Here is a 15,587-nt window from a genome sequence, read left to right as displayed (position 1 = left end):
CTCCGTTACTTACTCTTGCCGGAACCCGAGCCCGAACCGGAGCCCGTCGACGCTGAGCTACTGCCGGGGGAGGGTGTGCCTGGAAGTGGCAGTGGCGATTGGTCGGGAATTGCTGAGACCGCTGAGGCCGCCAATTGATAGGGCTGCAAGAGATCACGCGAAAGAAAGCAAAGGCAAAACATTGGCAATTGATACAATACACAACAAAATATATATGGGCTAGGTGGTAATATTTGCTGGGGGGAAACAGGAGACAAACGTTGTACGAGTATCTTTTGGGTCTTTTGGTGCAAATTGTGTACGTTTTGAATTTGAATTTTGAATTTTCTTTGTATGTGGTTGTTGTGGTCAGTGCAAGTGTAAGTGTGTGGCAAAAATTACATATACAATAGACAAAAAACACACTTTATAAAAAACACTTGCACATAAAACGAGGTGCGGCCAATTTGTTAACGAATTTGTTTCAATCCAATCCCATGAGTTTTGATGTGGTGAGAGGTTTCGTTTATGTGAATAATAGTGGATGGTGCGAAGGGTGTAGCATGCAAAACAGGGTGACTCGGCAGTAATGTGCAGTTAAAGCGTGAATAAAAGGGGGCGGGCGGGGACTAAAATGGAGTAATAAGCTCACGCCTAGAGTTTAACTCAACTCTTACTACAAAACGACTTCTACAAGTACTTTTGTGGTGGGGAAATGAGTTTCACAAAAAAAACACGGACAACTCGACTGCTGCAATGGGATTCGAACGGAACTCAGAGTTGGTTAAGATAGGCAGATAGTGCAGATTGTGGGAAGTTACTCTAGTTATCTACGCTATCTGGAGGGAGAGTTCTACAGTCGGCTGATGAGATTTGTACAATGTCAAAATTGTAGATGTAGATGGTTGTGTGTGAGGCGAAATGTTAACATGGTAAGTACGATTGAGAATGAGTGTACATTGAGTATACGAGTAGTATATTGGATTGGCATTAAAAGTATACGTATACGTAATATGCGATTAATACTATATCGAGATGTTACATTTTTACCAGTAGTGGGCCAATCATGCTTAACACGCCGTTAACAATTATCACATCGCTCATCATCATCGTTATCACATTATTTGTTATCAATTAATATTTATGATTAGTTTTGTTTTTTTTTTTTTTTTTTTTTTTTACATGTTACAGACTAATACAGAAATACGTATATATTGGATATATATATAGAGATATAGTTCACAGTTACAACGTCGATCAAACTTTTTGATGGCAAATCATGAAAATCATTTTGTTTTCTTTCAAAAAGCACAAATCAAATGAACAAGAGTTAATGCTTTATAAATTATAGTATATAAAGTTGTTCAGCAAGATTATTTGAGATCATAAATATTTTGTTTTGAAATGAAATTACGCTTTTACAAACGGTCAACAGGAAAAGTTAGAAGAGCAAGAAAGAGTTGTTTGAAAATGTTGCACATGTTTGTGACTGTGTATGTTTAGAGTTCTTGTATCTGTGTGTAAGTGTGTGTGGCATGTAATTCCCATAGAGAGACACAGATTGAGTATCGGACAAAAAGCCATAAGCGTGGCAGAGTACAAATCGATAATCGGAAGTTCCCTTGAAAGACTTTTGTCTGCTTTGTTATCAAGTGTTACTTTGTTGTTAGTGTTGCATTGTTGTTGTTGTTGTTGTTATTGTTGTTAGTGTTTGTTTACCTGTTGCACCGCTTGTTGCAAGGCTCGATGCGATTGAGCTAACTGACCCACTACTGATTGATACAGATGATTGTTGGCTGTGGCTGAGAGCTGATGATGGCCTTGGGAGAGTATGTTGGTTACCGAAGTGGACGAGCGCAGTAGGTTGCCCTGTGCCGCCATGAGCTGCTGCTGCTGCTGCAGTAGTATTTGCTGTCTGTCCGCTGGCAACGCACTGACTTTGCTTCCACGCTGCCCTGTTGACTCGCCGCGCCGACCTGTCTACATAGGACTCTGTATTAATCAATATTAATGTGAACGATCATTTTGTGGCTGAGGGACTTTTGGGGGCATGATCAACAGTGTTTTGTCTGTGTGTGTTTCAATGTGTATGCGTGTGTGTATGCGTGTGTGTATGTGTGTGTGTGTGCACGGTTTATGTGCCGCCTTTAAAACAAAGTGTGTGTGTGTGTGATAATTCAAACAGGGGATCAACTGCTCTTTGCTTGCTGCACATTCAAAGCGGAACGAAACTGTTGCAAGTGTTTTAAAGTGCCACTAAAACTTCTTCTTCTTTCTCTCTCTTCTCTCACTTCCTTCTCTGACTTCTCTTGTGTTTGCGTGTGTGTGTGTGTATGTGTGTGTCTAGTGTCTGTGTTGGTGTATAACTAGGACTGGACTGGACAGAGTTGGCTTTGGCATTGACATTATTGACACCGTGATTACGTTACCTGAAGCAACACCCGCCATATTGCTCATGCTGCTGGCATTGGCCATGCCACCGACCATGCCGCTGTGCTGTGCCAGCTGCTGATGCTGCGTCTGCGTCTGTGGCTGCGGCCAGATCTGCAGCAGATACTTGAGCACCGCTATCGGCTGGGCGTGATCGATGTCAGCGCCCGGCTGCGCACTCGCCGAATGCAGCATCAGCGGTGGACCCATCACAGTGGCCAGCGCCTGAGCGGACATCTTGTTGCGCTCCGAATTGGATACCACCAGCGACAGATGATCAAGCAGGAACACAAGGGTGGCCTACCAAAAACGAGAATTAATTAATGATAACATAATGTTTATTATGTCAAGAACTTACCCTATTCGCCCTAGGCAGACAGTCGAGTATGCTAAGCATCAGTTTCGCATTGCCCTCGGGATCATCTGGCAGGCAAACAGCTGTTTGGAGTATTACAAATTAGTCAATCTCTCAATAATTGCACGCTTGAAAAGCTTACCCAATGCATCGACTGTCATCTGGAAGAGACAACGCGTGAACAGCGGCTCGGGCAGCTCCCTGAGATAGTCCTTGAGCACACCGGTTATAACATTAATATCAGGAACGTGTTCCGGGCTCAATTCCACGGCACGACTGTTGCGCTCGAAGGCCTCCCGCAGCAGACGCTTCTTGGTCGCCGAGCCGCACAGACGATACAGTCCGATTATATCGAGACCGCGCCGTTCCACCTCCTCTACACAACGTCGCAGCACCACCGGCACTGGCGCACAACCCGGCGCACCCTTCGACTCCCTGTTGACCACCGATTCAAGATCTGCACCGAATAGTGTTGGGTAACCTGCCCGTAAGCTGGGCAGTCCTCGTCGCTTGTAGAGCGCCAGCGGATCCGTGTGCCGCATGCGTATGTAGATCGTGCCACGCGGTTCCACTTTCAGCGCCAGCTGATGCAAGGGCGACTGTCGCAGTACCGCGGACAATGAGATGGCGCCGCGATAGCACAGCTTGTGCCTGTGCTGTGGATCCCAGGAGTAGACGAGCACATCCAGCTGCTTGTTGCCCACTAGATCCAGTTCGAAGGACTCATCCCAGTCGAACTGCAGATCTCCCGATCGCACCACCGTTCGAGCTTTGTGCACGCGATCGCATTCAATCACACAGTAGAGATCACGTGTCTGTGTCGGTGCCACTGGCACTCCGGCGCCTGCATGTTGTGCACCCATGTCTGGCGCTGTTCGTAGTCCGCGACCGGCGAGCAAGTGTATCCAGAGCATGCCGGAGATGCCGCCAATGTCCACAATCGGTTTGTCCAGCTTGTATTTGGCAAACTCAGCCGGATTGATGTCGATCTGACGATGCGGACGCGGCAAAGTGGCGCTCGGTGTGGGCGCCGGACTCTGATGGCCAGCGGTGCTCATGATGCTGCCACTGGGACTAGCGGGACCCGCGGACAGCTCCAGCAGCTGACGCATGCGTCGTATGCTTGGCGAGCGTATGGAACCAGCGCCGCCAATGTGCTGCGAGGACATCGAACGCACGGGCAAGGCGGAAATGGGTCGCGTCAGGCCGAGATTGCGGTCCAGGGTGCCGGCGCCAAGTATGCCAGTTCTGCTTGAGTAAATGCTCTCGGTCTGTAAGGAGTATAGAAAAAGGGGCATTATTATATGGCAAGAGTACTGAGGTTAAAATCTAATGGAAATGCGGGGATTATGTACTATGAAAATGTTAGAAATACTTCTTAATATAAAAGACATGTTGAAGTGAAAGATGATGCTGCTAAAATCAAACCTTAAAGTAACTTCTGGACTACTTACATTTCTAAGTGCGTCGTGGATGTTCTCGGCGCTGCAGGAGAAGCGATGCGGACGCGGCTGAGCGAACATATCCCGAGTCATGCGCATCTGTTCCGCAATCGCCGAGCTGCTCGGCGCTCGTCGCAGCCAAGCGCGATACTCGTCCGCCGTGAAGATCGAGGGCCCAGGACTGGCATTGATGCGTTGCCGCAAATCGCGGCCTCGACGCGCATCAAACTCCGGCGCCGAAATGTTGCCATCGTTCTCATCGATCAGGCGATCGCCCAGCCTCGATCTGATGCCCTGCAAGCGCACGCCCGGACGCTCCCTGGGCAGTGAGTTGAACTTGTTGAGATCGGCGCCACCGGCCAGCATAGCAGCCGCCGCAGCAGCTGCACCGCTGCTCACGCCACTTGCGCCACGCGGCATGCTGCCAATGGCGGGGCGATTATAATAGTAGTAACTGGGCCGAGGGCCAATCGTGGCCTCCGTGTCGCTGGAGTAGTCCAGATTCGGACGCGATCGTCGCGTCAGCGACTGTGCGCCCGCAGCTGGCGGTCCGTATTTGGGCACCACGCCACGCTGTTGCTCGTAGCGTCCGTAGCGACCCAAGGTGCCGCCCACGCCCACAGGCATGGGTGCGCCAGTGCCTGGCTTCAGGCTAGAACGCAGCAGCGAGTGGCGACCCAGCGAGTTCGAATAGTCCGCATACTCGACGCGTGGCAAGTGCTGATCGGAACCGGAGCGCGGGAAGCGCGCATGCTGCTGGGCCAAGCCCACGTTGCCCGTGCCCGTGGACATGCGACGCGATGGACCCACCGGTTGACCCGGTGCTCCTGGGTAGAAGGCGTGCACCTTCTCGGCGAGACTCTCCAGTGTGCCGGCATTCTGATAGTAGGCGTGCGACGGGGCAAACGCATGTCCCTTGGTGGGCTGCTCCGTGATGACCGATTGCGAGGGCGGCGGCGGCGGTTTGTATCCCCAATTGGGTGGCTCACCCATGGCATTGACGCCGGCTCGCGTGTTATAGTACATGTCCAACTGCTCCGACTGCGGACTGTAGTTGTTCAGCCCCAGGCCTAGTCTCGAACGTGATTCGGTCATCTCGCGGCCATCTCCTAAAGTTTGTGAGTGTTGAGTGGTGAAGGGAGGGAAAGAGAGAAGGAACATCGATTAGCATTTTATACACGGCCCTCATTTTAAACTACCTGTACGTCTTTCACGTGATGAACGCGGGCGCGGCATTCGATCCGTCTCATCCAGATCCTCGTCTCGCAGATCACGCTTAATCACGACCACCGGCGGGGGCTTCTGCTCCGGTCGCGACAACGTTGGCGGTCCCGGTGAACCGGCTCCACGATTGCCACGCCGCTGTCGTATGGCCAGCACCAGGCGTCGAGGAATTGACATGATGATGACGACATCATCGAGCGACATGTGTGTGACATCAACCAAATTGACGGCCAGGATTTCGTCGCCCACCTGCCAAGCCAAACAAAAGCAAACAATTTACATTTACAACCATTGAGAATCTATAATCTAAAATCCATATAAGCTATGGTTTATAATTGTAATTATCTTTGACTCGCTTTCATTAATTTTTAAGCAATTTGCCTGTCCAAATAGCAGTCGATAACAAATTTTAGTCGTAAAAGCATTCACAAACATTATAATCCTATCGTGATTTGAAGCACGCAAGAGTTACGTCTATATTATTAACGACAAAGCTGGGTTTGAGAGCGATTTCTGATCGATTAATGATTTATCGAAACTGATATCGATTTTAAAGTTAAGAGACTATGACCACGCACAAAACTGTACCAAAGTGTTTAATTATTTATTTGGTTTGATTTGCCTATTGAAACAGATAACCTATCAATAATGTATTGAAAAAGATAGCATACTAAGAAATAATGCTTGATTGTTAATTTTATGTATTGTTGTGCGATTTCGAAGCAATAAATGTTAAGTTTCATTTCTATTCGGAATGAATTAAAACAGTTTTCTTTCTTCATTTTTTTCTATGAAGAAAGAATATGAAATTGTAACAATTGCACTCATAAATTTATTATTCAATTCTAGAAAGATTTTTAGAATAAGCAAAGGTGACATTTATTTCTATACAGAATCAGTTAAAGCAATCTTAATTGAGGTCAATTGTGATTTCAAATTAGTTTAGAAAGTTTTTATAGTATGCTAATTGCAAGTTTATTTCTATTCACAATTTAATCTTCACAGAAGTAGATTCAGTTGCACTCTAGACAACTCAAATTTATAGCAGTCGAACTTTAGTTTCTTAAGCCAAAACTTACCCTAAGGCAGCCGCTGTTGTAGACCGCCGACTCGAGCGCAATGCGGGATATGAAGACGCCATCGGTGCGATCGGCGCCGTTGCCCTCGCGTATATAGAGACCTAAGGTTTGGCCGGGCCGTTTAACGATCTCGACCAGCTGCACGGTATGCCGGCCATCGGCCTTGTTCATCAGCTTGTGGGCGGCATCGACAGCGTGTTTACTGCCCATGGAGCGTGGCTCCAGGATGCGCACAATCATCTCGCCGCGTCGCTCGACGGCCTCGAGTGCAGCCGCCGTATTCGGGTCATGATCGTTCTCAACGGCTTCTATCTGACGAAAGATCTCCGAACTGATGCCGCTGACCTTGCGAAAGTCGCCTTGCAGCAACACGGGATCCTTGCCACCGCCGGTGGCATTTGAGTTGCCGCTTTGATTGCGATTCTGTTGCTGGTTGCCATGATGCTGCTGCTGCTGTTGGTGTTGCTGCTGCTGCTGCTGGTTGGCAAGATGATGCTGCTGCTGGTTGCCCAAGCCGGACAGCTGATTGGCGGGCAGCGGACCGGGCGGAGCACGGCCCGGACTGGCAGTAACATCAGGAACTGATCTTCCATTCTCCTGCGAAAAGCGAAAAAACAACGAGAGTTAAGTAAAAGTTTTGTATTTTAATGTTTTAATGTATGCGCGCAGCAGCTTAATGCAAATCTAAAGTGCAACGCGTCGTTGCATAAATTAAGCTAATTGTTGCGTTGCGCTGGGAGCTCTAACAGCTGTCACTGCTGCTGCTGCTACTGCTGCCACGCCCACTTAAGCCGCGCTAAAAGATTTTGTTTTGCATTCATTAGGCCAACTTCACAGCAGCTGTAGTTGAAATGGAGGTGCAATCACAAAGCTGACAGTTATTGAGTTGGCCCCAAAAAGTATGCAATAATTATTTCATTGCATAGTTTGACGTTTTGTTTGCCACGCCAACAGCAATTTCGAGTCACACAACACGGCAAATTTCTTGCTTGCCACAGAGTTCTTGACGGTGCAACTGTACCCCGAAAAAATGCAAAAAAAGAAAAAACTGTGGCACGTGAGCCTGATGATGATGATGTCACACGCCAGCAACAATGCACAAGTTTGACCACAGTTTTCGGTTCTCTCTTTTTGGTATTTGCTTCAAATGAAGTTGCTGCCACAACGAAGTTTTTAATGGATTAATGCCGGGCCAGGGGCCAAAAGAGCAAAGCAACCAGGCTGGCCAGGCAAACTTGTCGTTGACTGTGTGTGTGGCCTGCAGTCAAATCCGAGTTGAGAGAGTTCACACAGTCAAGTGTACACTTTAGCCAGTTCCCACTGTGGTTACCCAGCAAATCATGTGCGCCCCCGGGCAAAAATCTTGGAAATTGCCAAACTTTGACATATGCTGCCGCCTCCTAAGCTCAAACTACGACCTCACATCTCGCACCTCATCCTCGACGTCTTTCGCTCTAATGCTCTTTTGCTCTTTGCTCTTTGGTCTCTGGTTATTGCTGTTATTGTTATTGTGTTGATGTTGTGCAACTTTGACAAAGTTTTGCAGCTGCCGCTGAAGTTTTCTACTCAAATGTCCCATCTAGCGAGTTTCCCAGCTCTGCTCTCCGCCGCTCCTCAAATAGGCATTTCTTGCAGAGCGAGTTTTGTATATGAATTTCAGCATGTACATTAAACTATTAAAGTGTGTTTACTGCAATGATGTTTTAGTGTCGCGTTGTCGCCTTTGGCCCGCTTTGCAAATGATACTGATAAATAAATAATGCACACTTTCAGAATTGCATCATTAGCACACTTATTGCGCTGGCATGTTTATGTTGTTGCTATTGTTGTTGTTGTTGTTGTTGCTGCCCCTTGCAACACGCCCACTTGCGTGTTGGGGCGTGGCTGCGCTGCGCTGAATTGAACAACTGTATTCAATAGGGGAACATGGACGTTGCCCAAATACTTGAATAACCCGACAGTTCGCAGCCTTACACCTCACCTCACATTCTGTATGCAAGTGAGAATGTGTGTGTGTGTGTGTGTGTGTGTGTGTGTTTGTGTGTCTGTTATGCTATGCTTGCTGAGTGCATCGCGTGTTGAGCCATGGTCAGCACACAAAATGGACACATTGAAGTGCCAAAGGCAACTGCACACAAAGCTCGTCGAGGACTCTACACCATATCCTCTGTGTGTGTGCCTTAGTATCTATATGTGTGTGTGTGTGTGTGTGTGAGGCATCTCTTCAGTGCGGCGCAGTGTCTGTCGATGTCAAGTTCAGTGCAATCATTTTTATGGGCAACTCCTTGCCTGTACTCATCGTGGTCATTCATTCATTCCGCATTCAATTATTCATTGCAATTGGCACTCTCGCGGTTTGCCGCTTTCTCTTCTTTTGCACTTTTGTGCTGGGTGCTCGTAGCTGGGTGTCTGCAGCCACTTAACGGGCATTAATTACACCGCATTGGAGCGGTTAATTAGAAAGCGCATAGTTTGTTAACCGGCAAATCCAATAAGTTCAGCTAAAGCAACTGCCAAGTAAATGGAGCGCAGAGCACCGAAAGACGCGCTCCCTTCCTGACTTTTTCGCTACTAACTTTTTATACCCGCTATCCATAGGGTAAAAGGGTGTTATAGGTAAGTGCAGAAAATGTGTGAGGAAGAAGACATAGGGAGGCATTTCCAACCAAATAAAGTAATAAATATATTCTTCATCCGCTTTAACAGCCGTAACGATAAAGCCATGTCTTGGATCCTTGACTGGATCTTGTTTGGCAATCTGGTAGCTTTTCTTCTCTATGGTATACTCTGAATTAAATAGTATATTTATTTTTTCTACTCTATGGTATATTGTGAAAGTAATAGTATATTTTTTTTACAAAATATATTCTTTGGTAGATTTTAGTATTTTTGGAGTATATGAATTTGGCGTATACCGCACTGTTTGGCTTTTATTGAAATTGATTAACGGGTATCTCACAGTCAAGCACTCGACTGTAGTTTTCTTTCTTTTTCCTACTAAACGACATCTTGCTAACTTCTTCACACTATTTTCTCTCCCTACTACTCAGCTTTATGTACTCCCCCACTGTGTTCTCAATTTGTCGCCAAGCAAAATGCAAATTGCTGAACGTCTGTGCTCACATGTGAGTCATGGCAGCCTCGTCTGTCTTTTACAAAAAGGAAAAAAACAAAGTTACTTAAACTTCATGACGTTGTCTTTGAGCTTAGTCAGCAGCTACTTAAAGACAACCCCCAAACACTCCGAAACACACCCCCGCAACTAACTGTTTGTGCTGTTGTCTGTTCACGATGTGCGACGACCTAATTGAAAACAGACATGGTAGGCACAGCAGAGAGCTCTGGATGCAGCAAATGTGTTAGGGATTCTATAAGAGCTGTTAAATATTGATGATTTCTGGTAATTACTTGCCGCAGCATTTTCAAGTCAGTTGCGTGGGCGAGTTGCCAGTTTGTAGTCAGTAGTCGATAGTCGATAGACGACAGAAGCCATCAAGGAAGTTGCGTGACTCTACAAATCAATAAAATCAACAAAAACTTCAAACGGAAATTGAGTCAAATTGTAATTATGCCCCGCCATTAATAGACTCTATTTATTTTTGTATAGGTGTGTGTGTGTGTCCTGTTGTGTTTGTGTGTGTGTACAGTCCTAAAACTACGCGCATTTGTTTTGAGGACACACAACAATAATGGGGAGGCCAGTCAGCCAACCAGCCAGCAGATACATTAGTCGCCAAGCTGCTAATCGCTTGCCCATTTCGAGGCTGCGTGTGTCATTTGGCCTACTCGCTTTTAATAATTGACTAGCCATAATTTGTGAGTTGGCCTAAATAGCGGCAGGACAATAGCCACAATGTGCGATTTGATTTTGCATTTGTCGCTTCTCGCTGCCATTGTGTACTATATGTCTGCTTTAACTTGATTGATTGCCAGTCGCATTGATTGATTACTTCACTGGCCGACTGTGACTGCGACTTTGACTTTAACTCCAACCTCCAACTCCCATTTCTGCAGTCGATTGTTTTTGCAGACTAGATTGAATAATTACTTGGCTTTAGATTGTTTTTGTGTGTGTGTGCGTGTGTTTTGTGATCAGACAAAGCAAGCATTTAATTAATACAATTACAAGCTAATCCCCCGCACACGATATGAGCAAGTCATCTTATTTGTCCAAGTGATAATATCAATGGACTCTGACTGCCTCTGACTGTGATTGATTGCAAAAGTCCGACTACTACAATAAGTTTCATGTATTAAATTTGTTTGGCTAAAACATAAGTTTTACGTCTGCTTAAATCGCCTTTGTTTCGTTGGCCTGCTATTCGAGTGAAATCCGAGTAGTTGTGTATCATGATGGCTGGAATTGAAATTTCAACAATTCACGGTAGACAATTAAATGTCAAATGCAAGTTGGGACACTGGTTACGTTAATAATAGTTGTCAGTTGCAGCTGCGACCATGACAATTAAGACACTGGCCCAGAATGTCCTGTGCTCGTTCGCTCTGCTCTCTGTAGTATGCCACAAATTGTCCTGTGTGTGTGCTGGTCCTGTCTCAACTTGAGTTTACCACAAATTAAGGCAAACAACAATGGCAACAACGACAGCAGGGAACGACAACCGTAACGTTTGTGTGTGTGTGTATGTGTGTGTGTGTGTGTGTGTGTGTACACATGTGTACGTACATATGTTTGTATATCCACCCCAAAAGTTGTACGTGGCGTATACGTGATTTATTGATTAAATTTAAATTTGCCGACAGGCAAACAGAAAGACAGCACATTTTGAATGGCATATTATGTAATTAGACGCAAAGCGCACAAAGCATAAAATCAATTTCAGTCAAGATAACTTCACGCTGATAATGCACGATAAGCAGCAGCGGACAACAAAACATACAAAAAACATGAAAGGCCAAGGAAAAGAGCGTAAAGCGAAATGTGCGAGAAAAGAATGTGAAGCATGTGCCAGTCGAGCCGTCAATTTGCTGACGCAAAAAAGTGAAGCGAAGGCAAATGGAAGGATAAGCTGAAATGCAACTTCTCAGGCGAGTGTTAATGTACCCAAGTAAGTGTATTTAAATGGCGCAATTGATTGAGTTGCCTTTCGGCTTGAAGGCTTGCAAATGCATTGCATTATCCGGCCCCTTGGGGGAGTTCATTAACATGCCAGCAGCGAGCGCAGTGTCACGCCTCTGACACCGCCATGCGAAAGCTGTCACAGAGAAATTTAATTATGTGGCCCTTTTTCCCCCGCACCGAAAAATGGGCGTGATGTGTGTCTCAAATGCGCCCACAATAACAAAAACAAAACGTAAAACAAACATTTTAACTGTGTGCAAATATTTTGCAGGGGCGAGACAGCTGGAGGCAGACAGCAGGCAACAGAACAGAGAGTCGCCGACGTTTGAAACCTTAAATGAAATTTTATTTCAATATTTGAAGTGGACTTCAAATGAAGTGAGAGGAGAGAGGAAAAAGGAAGGGACGCGGCGGCTGCCACTGAGCCCTTAAGTAGTTCGAGTTGCTAAAGCTGCAAATATATATTTTAAGTGCACTTTTCCACCACTCATCTCGTCTCCAGAACTACTCGAGTTTTTGTTTTTTTGCGAAATTATTTAAAAGCGCAAATAAAATTGTGCAACTTGTTTGATGGCGCGTCTATAAAATATGCATTTTTATTTATTATACGCAAATTTTGCTTATGCATTCACCCGCATAAATAGCACATAAATTGTTGATGTAACGCAAAAAACACACACATACACACACATATATATAAGAAAAGAGAAAACACTGCACACACACATAGAGTAAAACCCCGTGAGAGTTACGCGTTAAAGCGCAGGCAGCGCAACAACAAAACGCAGCTCAACTCGGGGTCAGAGGTGAAAAGTAGTCGCAGAACGCGAGGCACGCAAAAAAACAAAGAAACGAAAAAATATGAACAGAGAGAAAAAACAATATTTGCATAAAGCTCACACACAAGAGAACTTATAACTGTAGAAAACATATAAATAAATATTAAAGGGAAATAAAAATGGCATGCAAATATTTTTTGGCAAATGTATTTGATGTGAGCGAGCAAGTGAGGCGTTCGCTTCGCTAGTTTCCTGGCTGCCTGACAGCGTCAGGATACGAGCATGTGTATTTTATGCACAGTCATGACATTTTGAACATCCACATCGAGATAGACAGAGACAGAGCGAGAGAGAGAGAGAACAAAGTATGAACGACAGCCGCAGGACATCATGCCAGGCCAGTTGTTTGGCCCCTGGACTTTCACTTTATCATTTGCGCTATCAGATGCCATGTTTTAATAATGCCCGTCATTTCTCTCACATCTTTTGTTTGCCTTTGCAATTGCAATGACTCACATTTGTTAGTCATCGCACAAAACCGCATTTCAATCGTAAAATTACTTCACTACAAATTCCTTTGAAATAACTTAAACCCTTCGCTTTGCTTTTACTTAAAAGTCAACTTTTTATTTACGTGAGTATTCTTAATCCTTGTTGAGTTGTACTTAAGCAAATGTTGTGAAGTCATTTCATTAAATTAGAACTGCACAAAAAGCAGAAATAATAATCTTAATAACAAAATGTGAGATTCCCGTTACCCATTATGAATCAAAGCAAAAGAGAGCGGTATTAGTTTTAGAATAAAAAATATTCCAAAGGTTATATTTGGAATATTAAGTGCAAAATATACCAGATTGTCATCCAATAATTGAGAAAGTTTCTCTCCCTATTTTAGTTTAAATCAATCTTATATCAGTAATATCTATTCTAGAAATATTCTTGAATATCTAATCTAAAAATATCTGAAATAAGTTTTTTGCCTTTTGTGTTCAATTTTGAAATTTTTCATCGTAGAATTATTATAAAAAGTAGATCACGATTTAAAAATTTGTTTTCTAGATTTAATTCTGGTATCATATCATCATGATTAAAGAATTGTTTCTACTCTTAACCACGTTTTATTCACTGTACACGAACAGCAACAAAAAACCACACAGCAAAAAGTTCTGCCACAAAATGCTGCAACATTCCCAGCACATTTCAGAAACTCAAAGCTCGCTTTGGCAGCTGCAAAACATGCCAAAAAGTGTATATAAATAACAATGAAAATGATATGGATTAATCCCAATTGTAATAAGACCAAGGATATGAGAGTGTTTTGCCCTTTAAAAGCAGCAAATACCTTAGGGCATATGTGCCACACATACATACATACGTATATTTTCGTTATGATTGTAAACAAAATTGAGAATGCATAAAGGTTAATTTACAGCAAACACTCATAAGACCGACAACAAGGCAGCATTAGTTAATGTGCTATTAATAAATAAGTTTGTTGCCATCACGTGTGACAGAGAGAAAGAGAGTGAGAGAGAGAGAGAGAGAGCGGGGGAGAAACTCACCTTGCGGCCACTGCTTCGGGTCAGAAAGCATCCTGTTGTGGCGCTATCACACATTAATTTTGCTGCAGCCAGTTTGCCAGTTCTCCACGCAAACGTCAGAAGAAGAAGAAGCGAAGAAGCAGAAGCAGCCTTGCAAGGACTTTTCGTGTATAAATTATGCGCAGCTCGCGTTGCGTGTTATGTGTCCAAGTCTTGTGTATTCAGTCTTTGCCACTCACAAAGAACACACACGCACACTCACACTCTTACACACACACGTTTGCTATGTTTCTAATTTAAATGATAGTTTTCTTTTTTTTTTTTGTTGTTGGTTGTGTTGGTTTGCCCCCAAAGGCGTCGATTTCGTATTCCAATTCGATTTTATTTTGTTTCGCAGAATATTTTATTTATATTTATTTTCGATTATTTATTGCATTATTATTATTGTTGATTTCGATGTTAATGTTGTTTTTGTTTGTGGTTGTGGTTCCTTTGATTCGGTGGTAAGTTGTGCTTAAGTTATAATTTGATACGTTTCGTTTGCTGTTTGTTTCTGCCATACACACACGTCTTGCTTGTCTATGGCTTAATTCGTATAGCGTTGTTTTATTCGTATTCCAGTTCAAATTCGCATTCGCAATCGTCTTCGCCTCGATACGATTCGTTTGCTTTCGTTTGATTTCGTTTTGGGTTTATCGTTTTATCCGCTTTGACGGTGTTTCTATTTTATAAGCACATAAAACTGTGATAACTGTATCTCTATGCTGCTTGTCTCTGTCTGTGTATGTTGCTCTCTCTCTTTTTTTTTTTGTATATAAGTATGTGTGTGTGTGTGTTGTGTGTATTTCCTTTCGAGTGATTTTTGTTGCCGAGCGAGCACACTGAGAGATATGTATTTATGTTTGCTTTTCACGCTTCACTGCCATCAACCATCTCCCAGGTTTGCTAACAACATTTTAGAAATTTCTACACAATTGATTTAAATAGCGCTCCAAGTGAACTCTTCCTCCACTCATCTCCCACTTTGTGATTTACGTTAAGCATACGCCCAGTGGGCTAAGGGCTTTCGTTGTGGTTGCAGGCCATTCACTAACTCAAAAGCAAAACGCCCCCAACTTGCCGGTCTACATCGGCAAATAATTTGCTTTGCACGCGCAAAAATTTCATTAATACAAAAGGTATTAAATTCAAAAGGAGCGAGAGTGGCCAGCTTAGGCCAAGTAAGGCAAACTACTTGCTCGCTCGCTTACTTGCTTGCCAGTCTTTATTTATGGCAAAGCTAAAAGTGTTGCCAAGCAATTAAACTGAAAACGAGGCAATGCGAGTGGCAATAAGTTAGACTCAAGCAAAAGCAGCAGCTGCACGGCAACAAAACTGAAACAGAAACTGTAACTGAAAAAGCAATCAAAACAGAAGCCAACAACTAATTGGATCTAACAATAAATAATAATATGCAATGGCAAGGGAAAAAACGAAAAGGGAAGGAAAATGACTTGCAATTCGTTAAGAAAGCAGGGTCAATAAGCTATGACAATGCAATGTTATGGACACGATAGAAAGAGAGTATTATATGACGAGTATATCTGAGCACTTCTCAATAGATGGATTCATAAACAATGCCGTTAACTTTTGTTACCACTCCGACGACACTTTCCCACGCCAAATGGTCTTAACGAGT

The 15,587-nt window shown here is 44.1% G+C and overlaps 1 protein-coding gene across 11 annotated transcripts in view; it reads right to left on the bottom strand.

Annotated features, from left to right (window-relative positions):
- LOC117575682 (rho GTPase-activating protein 100F) overlaps positions 1-15,587 on the bottom strand; it is a 37,731-nt gene that overhangs the window by 2,328 nt on the left and 19,816 nt on the right. For 3 of the 11 annotated variants that reach the window (XM_052007245.1, XM_052007246.1, XM_034259975.2), the window contains 8 exons: positions 6,510-7,106; positions 5,406-5,679; positions 4,219-5,315; positions 2,907-4,035; positions 2,768-2,847; positions 2,409-2,709; positions 1,699-1,955; positions 14-143 (listed from right to left, as the gene is read on the bottom strand). In XM_052007245.1, the coding sequence (XP_051863205.1) occupies positions 14-143; positions 1,699-1,955; positions 2,409-2,709; positions 2,768-2,847; positions 2,907-4,035; positions 4,219-5,315; positions 5,406-5,679; positions 6,510-7,106 (3,865 nt within the window). Of the gene's footprint in view, positions 1-13; positions 144-1,698; positions 1,960-2,408; positions 2,710-2,767; positions 2,848-2,906; positions 4,036-4,218; positions 5,316-5,405; positions 5,680-6,509; positions 7,107-13,930; positions 14,631-15,587 lie in introns of those variants that run through there. The other 8 variants (XM_034259980.2, XM_034259979.2, XM_052007248.1 and 5 more) reach the window with 8 other exon arrangements.

The sequence above is a fragment of the Drosophila albomicans genome, chromosome 2R, assembly GCF_009650485.2.
Source record: "Drosophila albomicans strain 15112-1751.03 chromosome 2R, ASM965048v2, whole genome shotgun sequence".
Taxonomy (NCBI): Eukaryota; Metazoa; Arthropoda; class Insecta; order Diptera; family Drosophilidae; genus Drosophila; species Drosophila albomicans.
The sequence above is the reverse complement of the archived record's forward strand: the minus strand, read 5'-3'. Positions and strand labels throughout refer to the sequence as shown.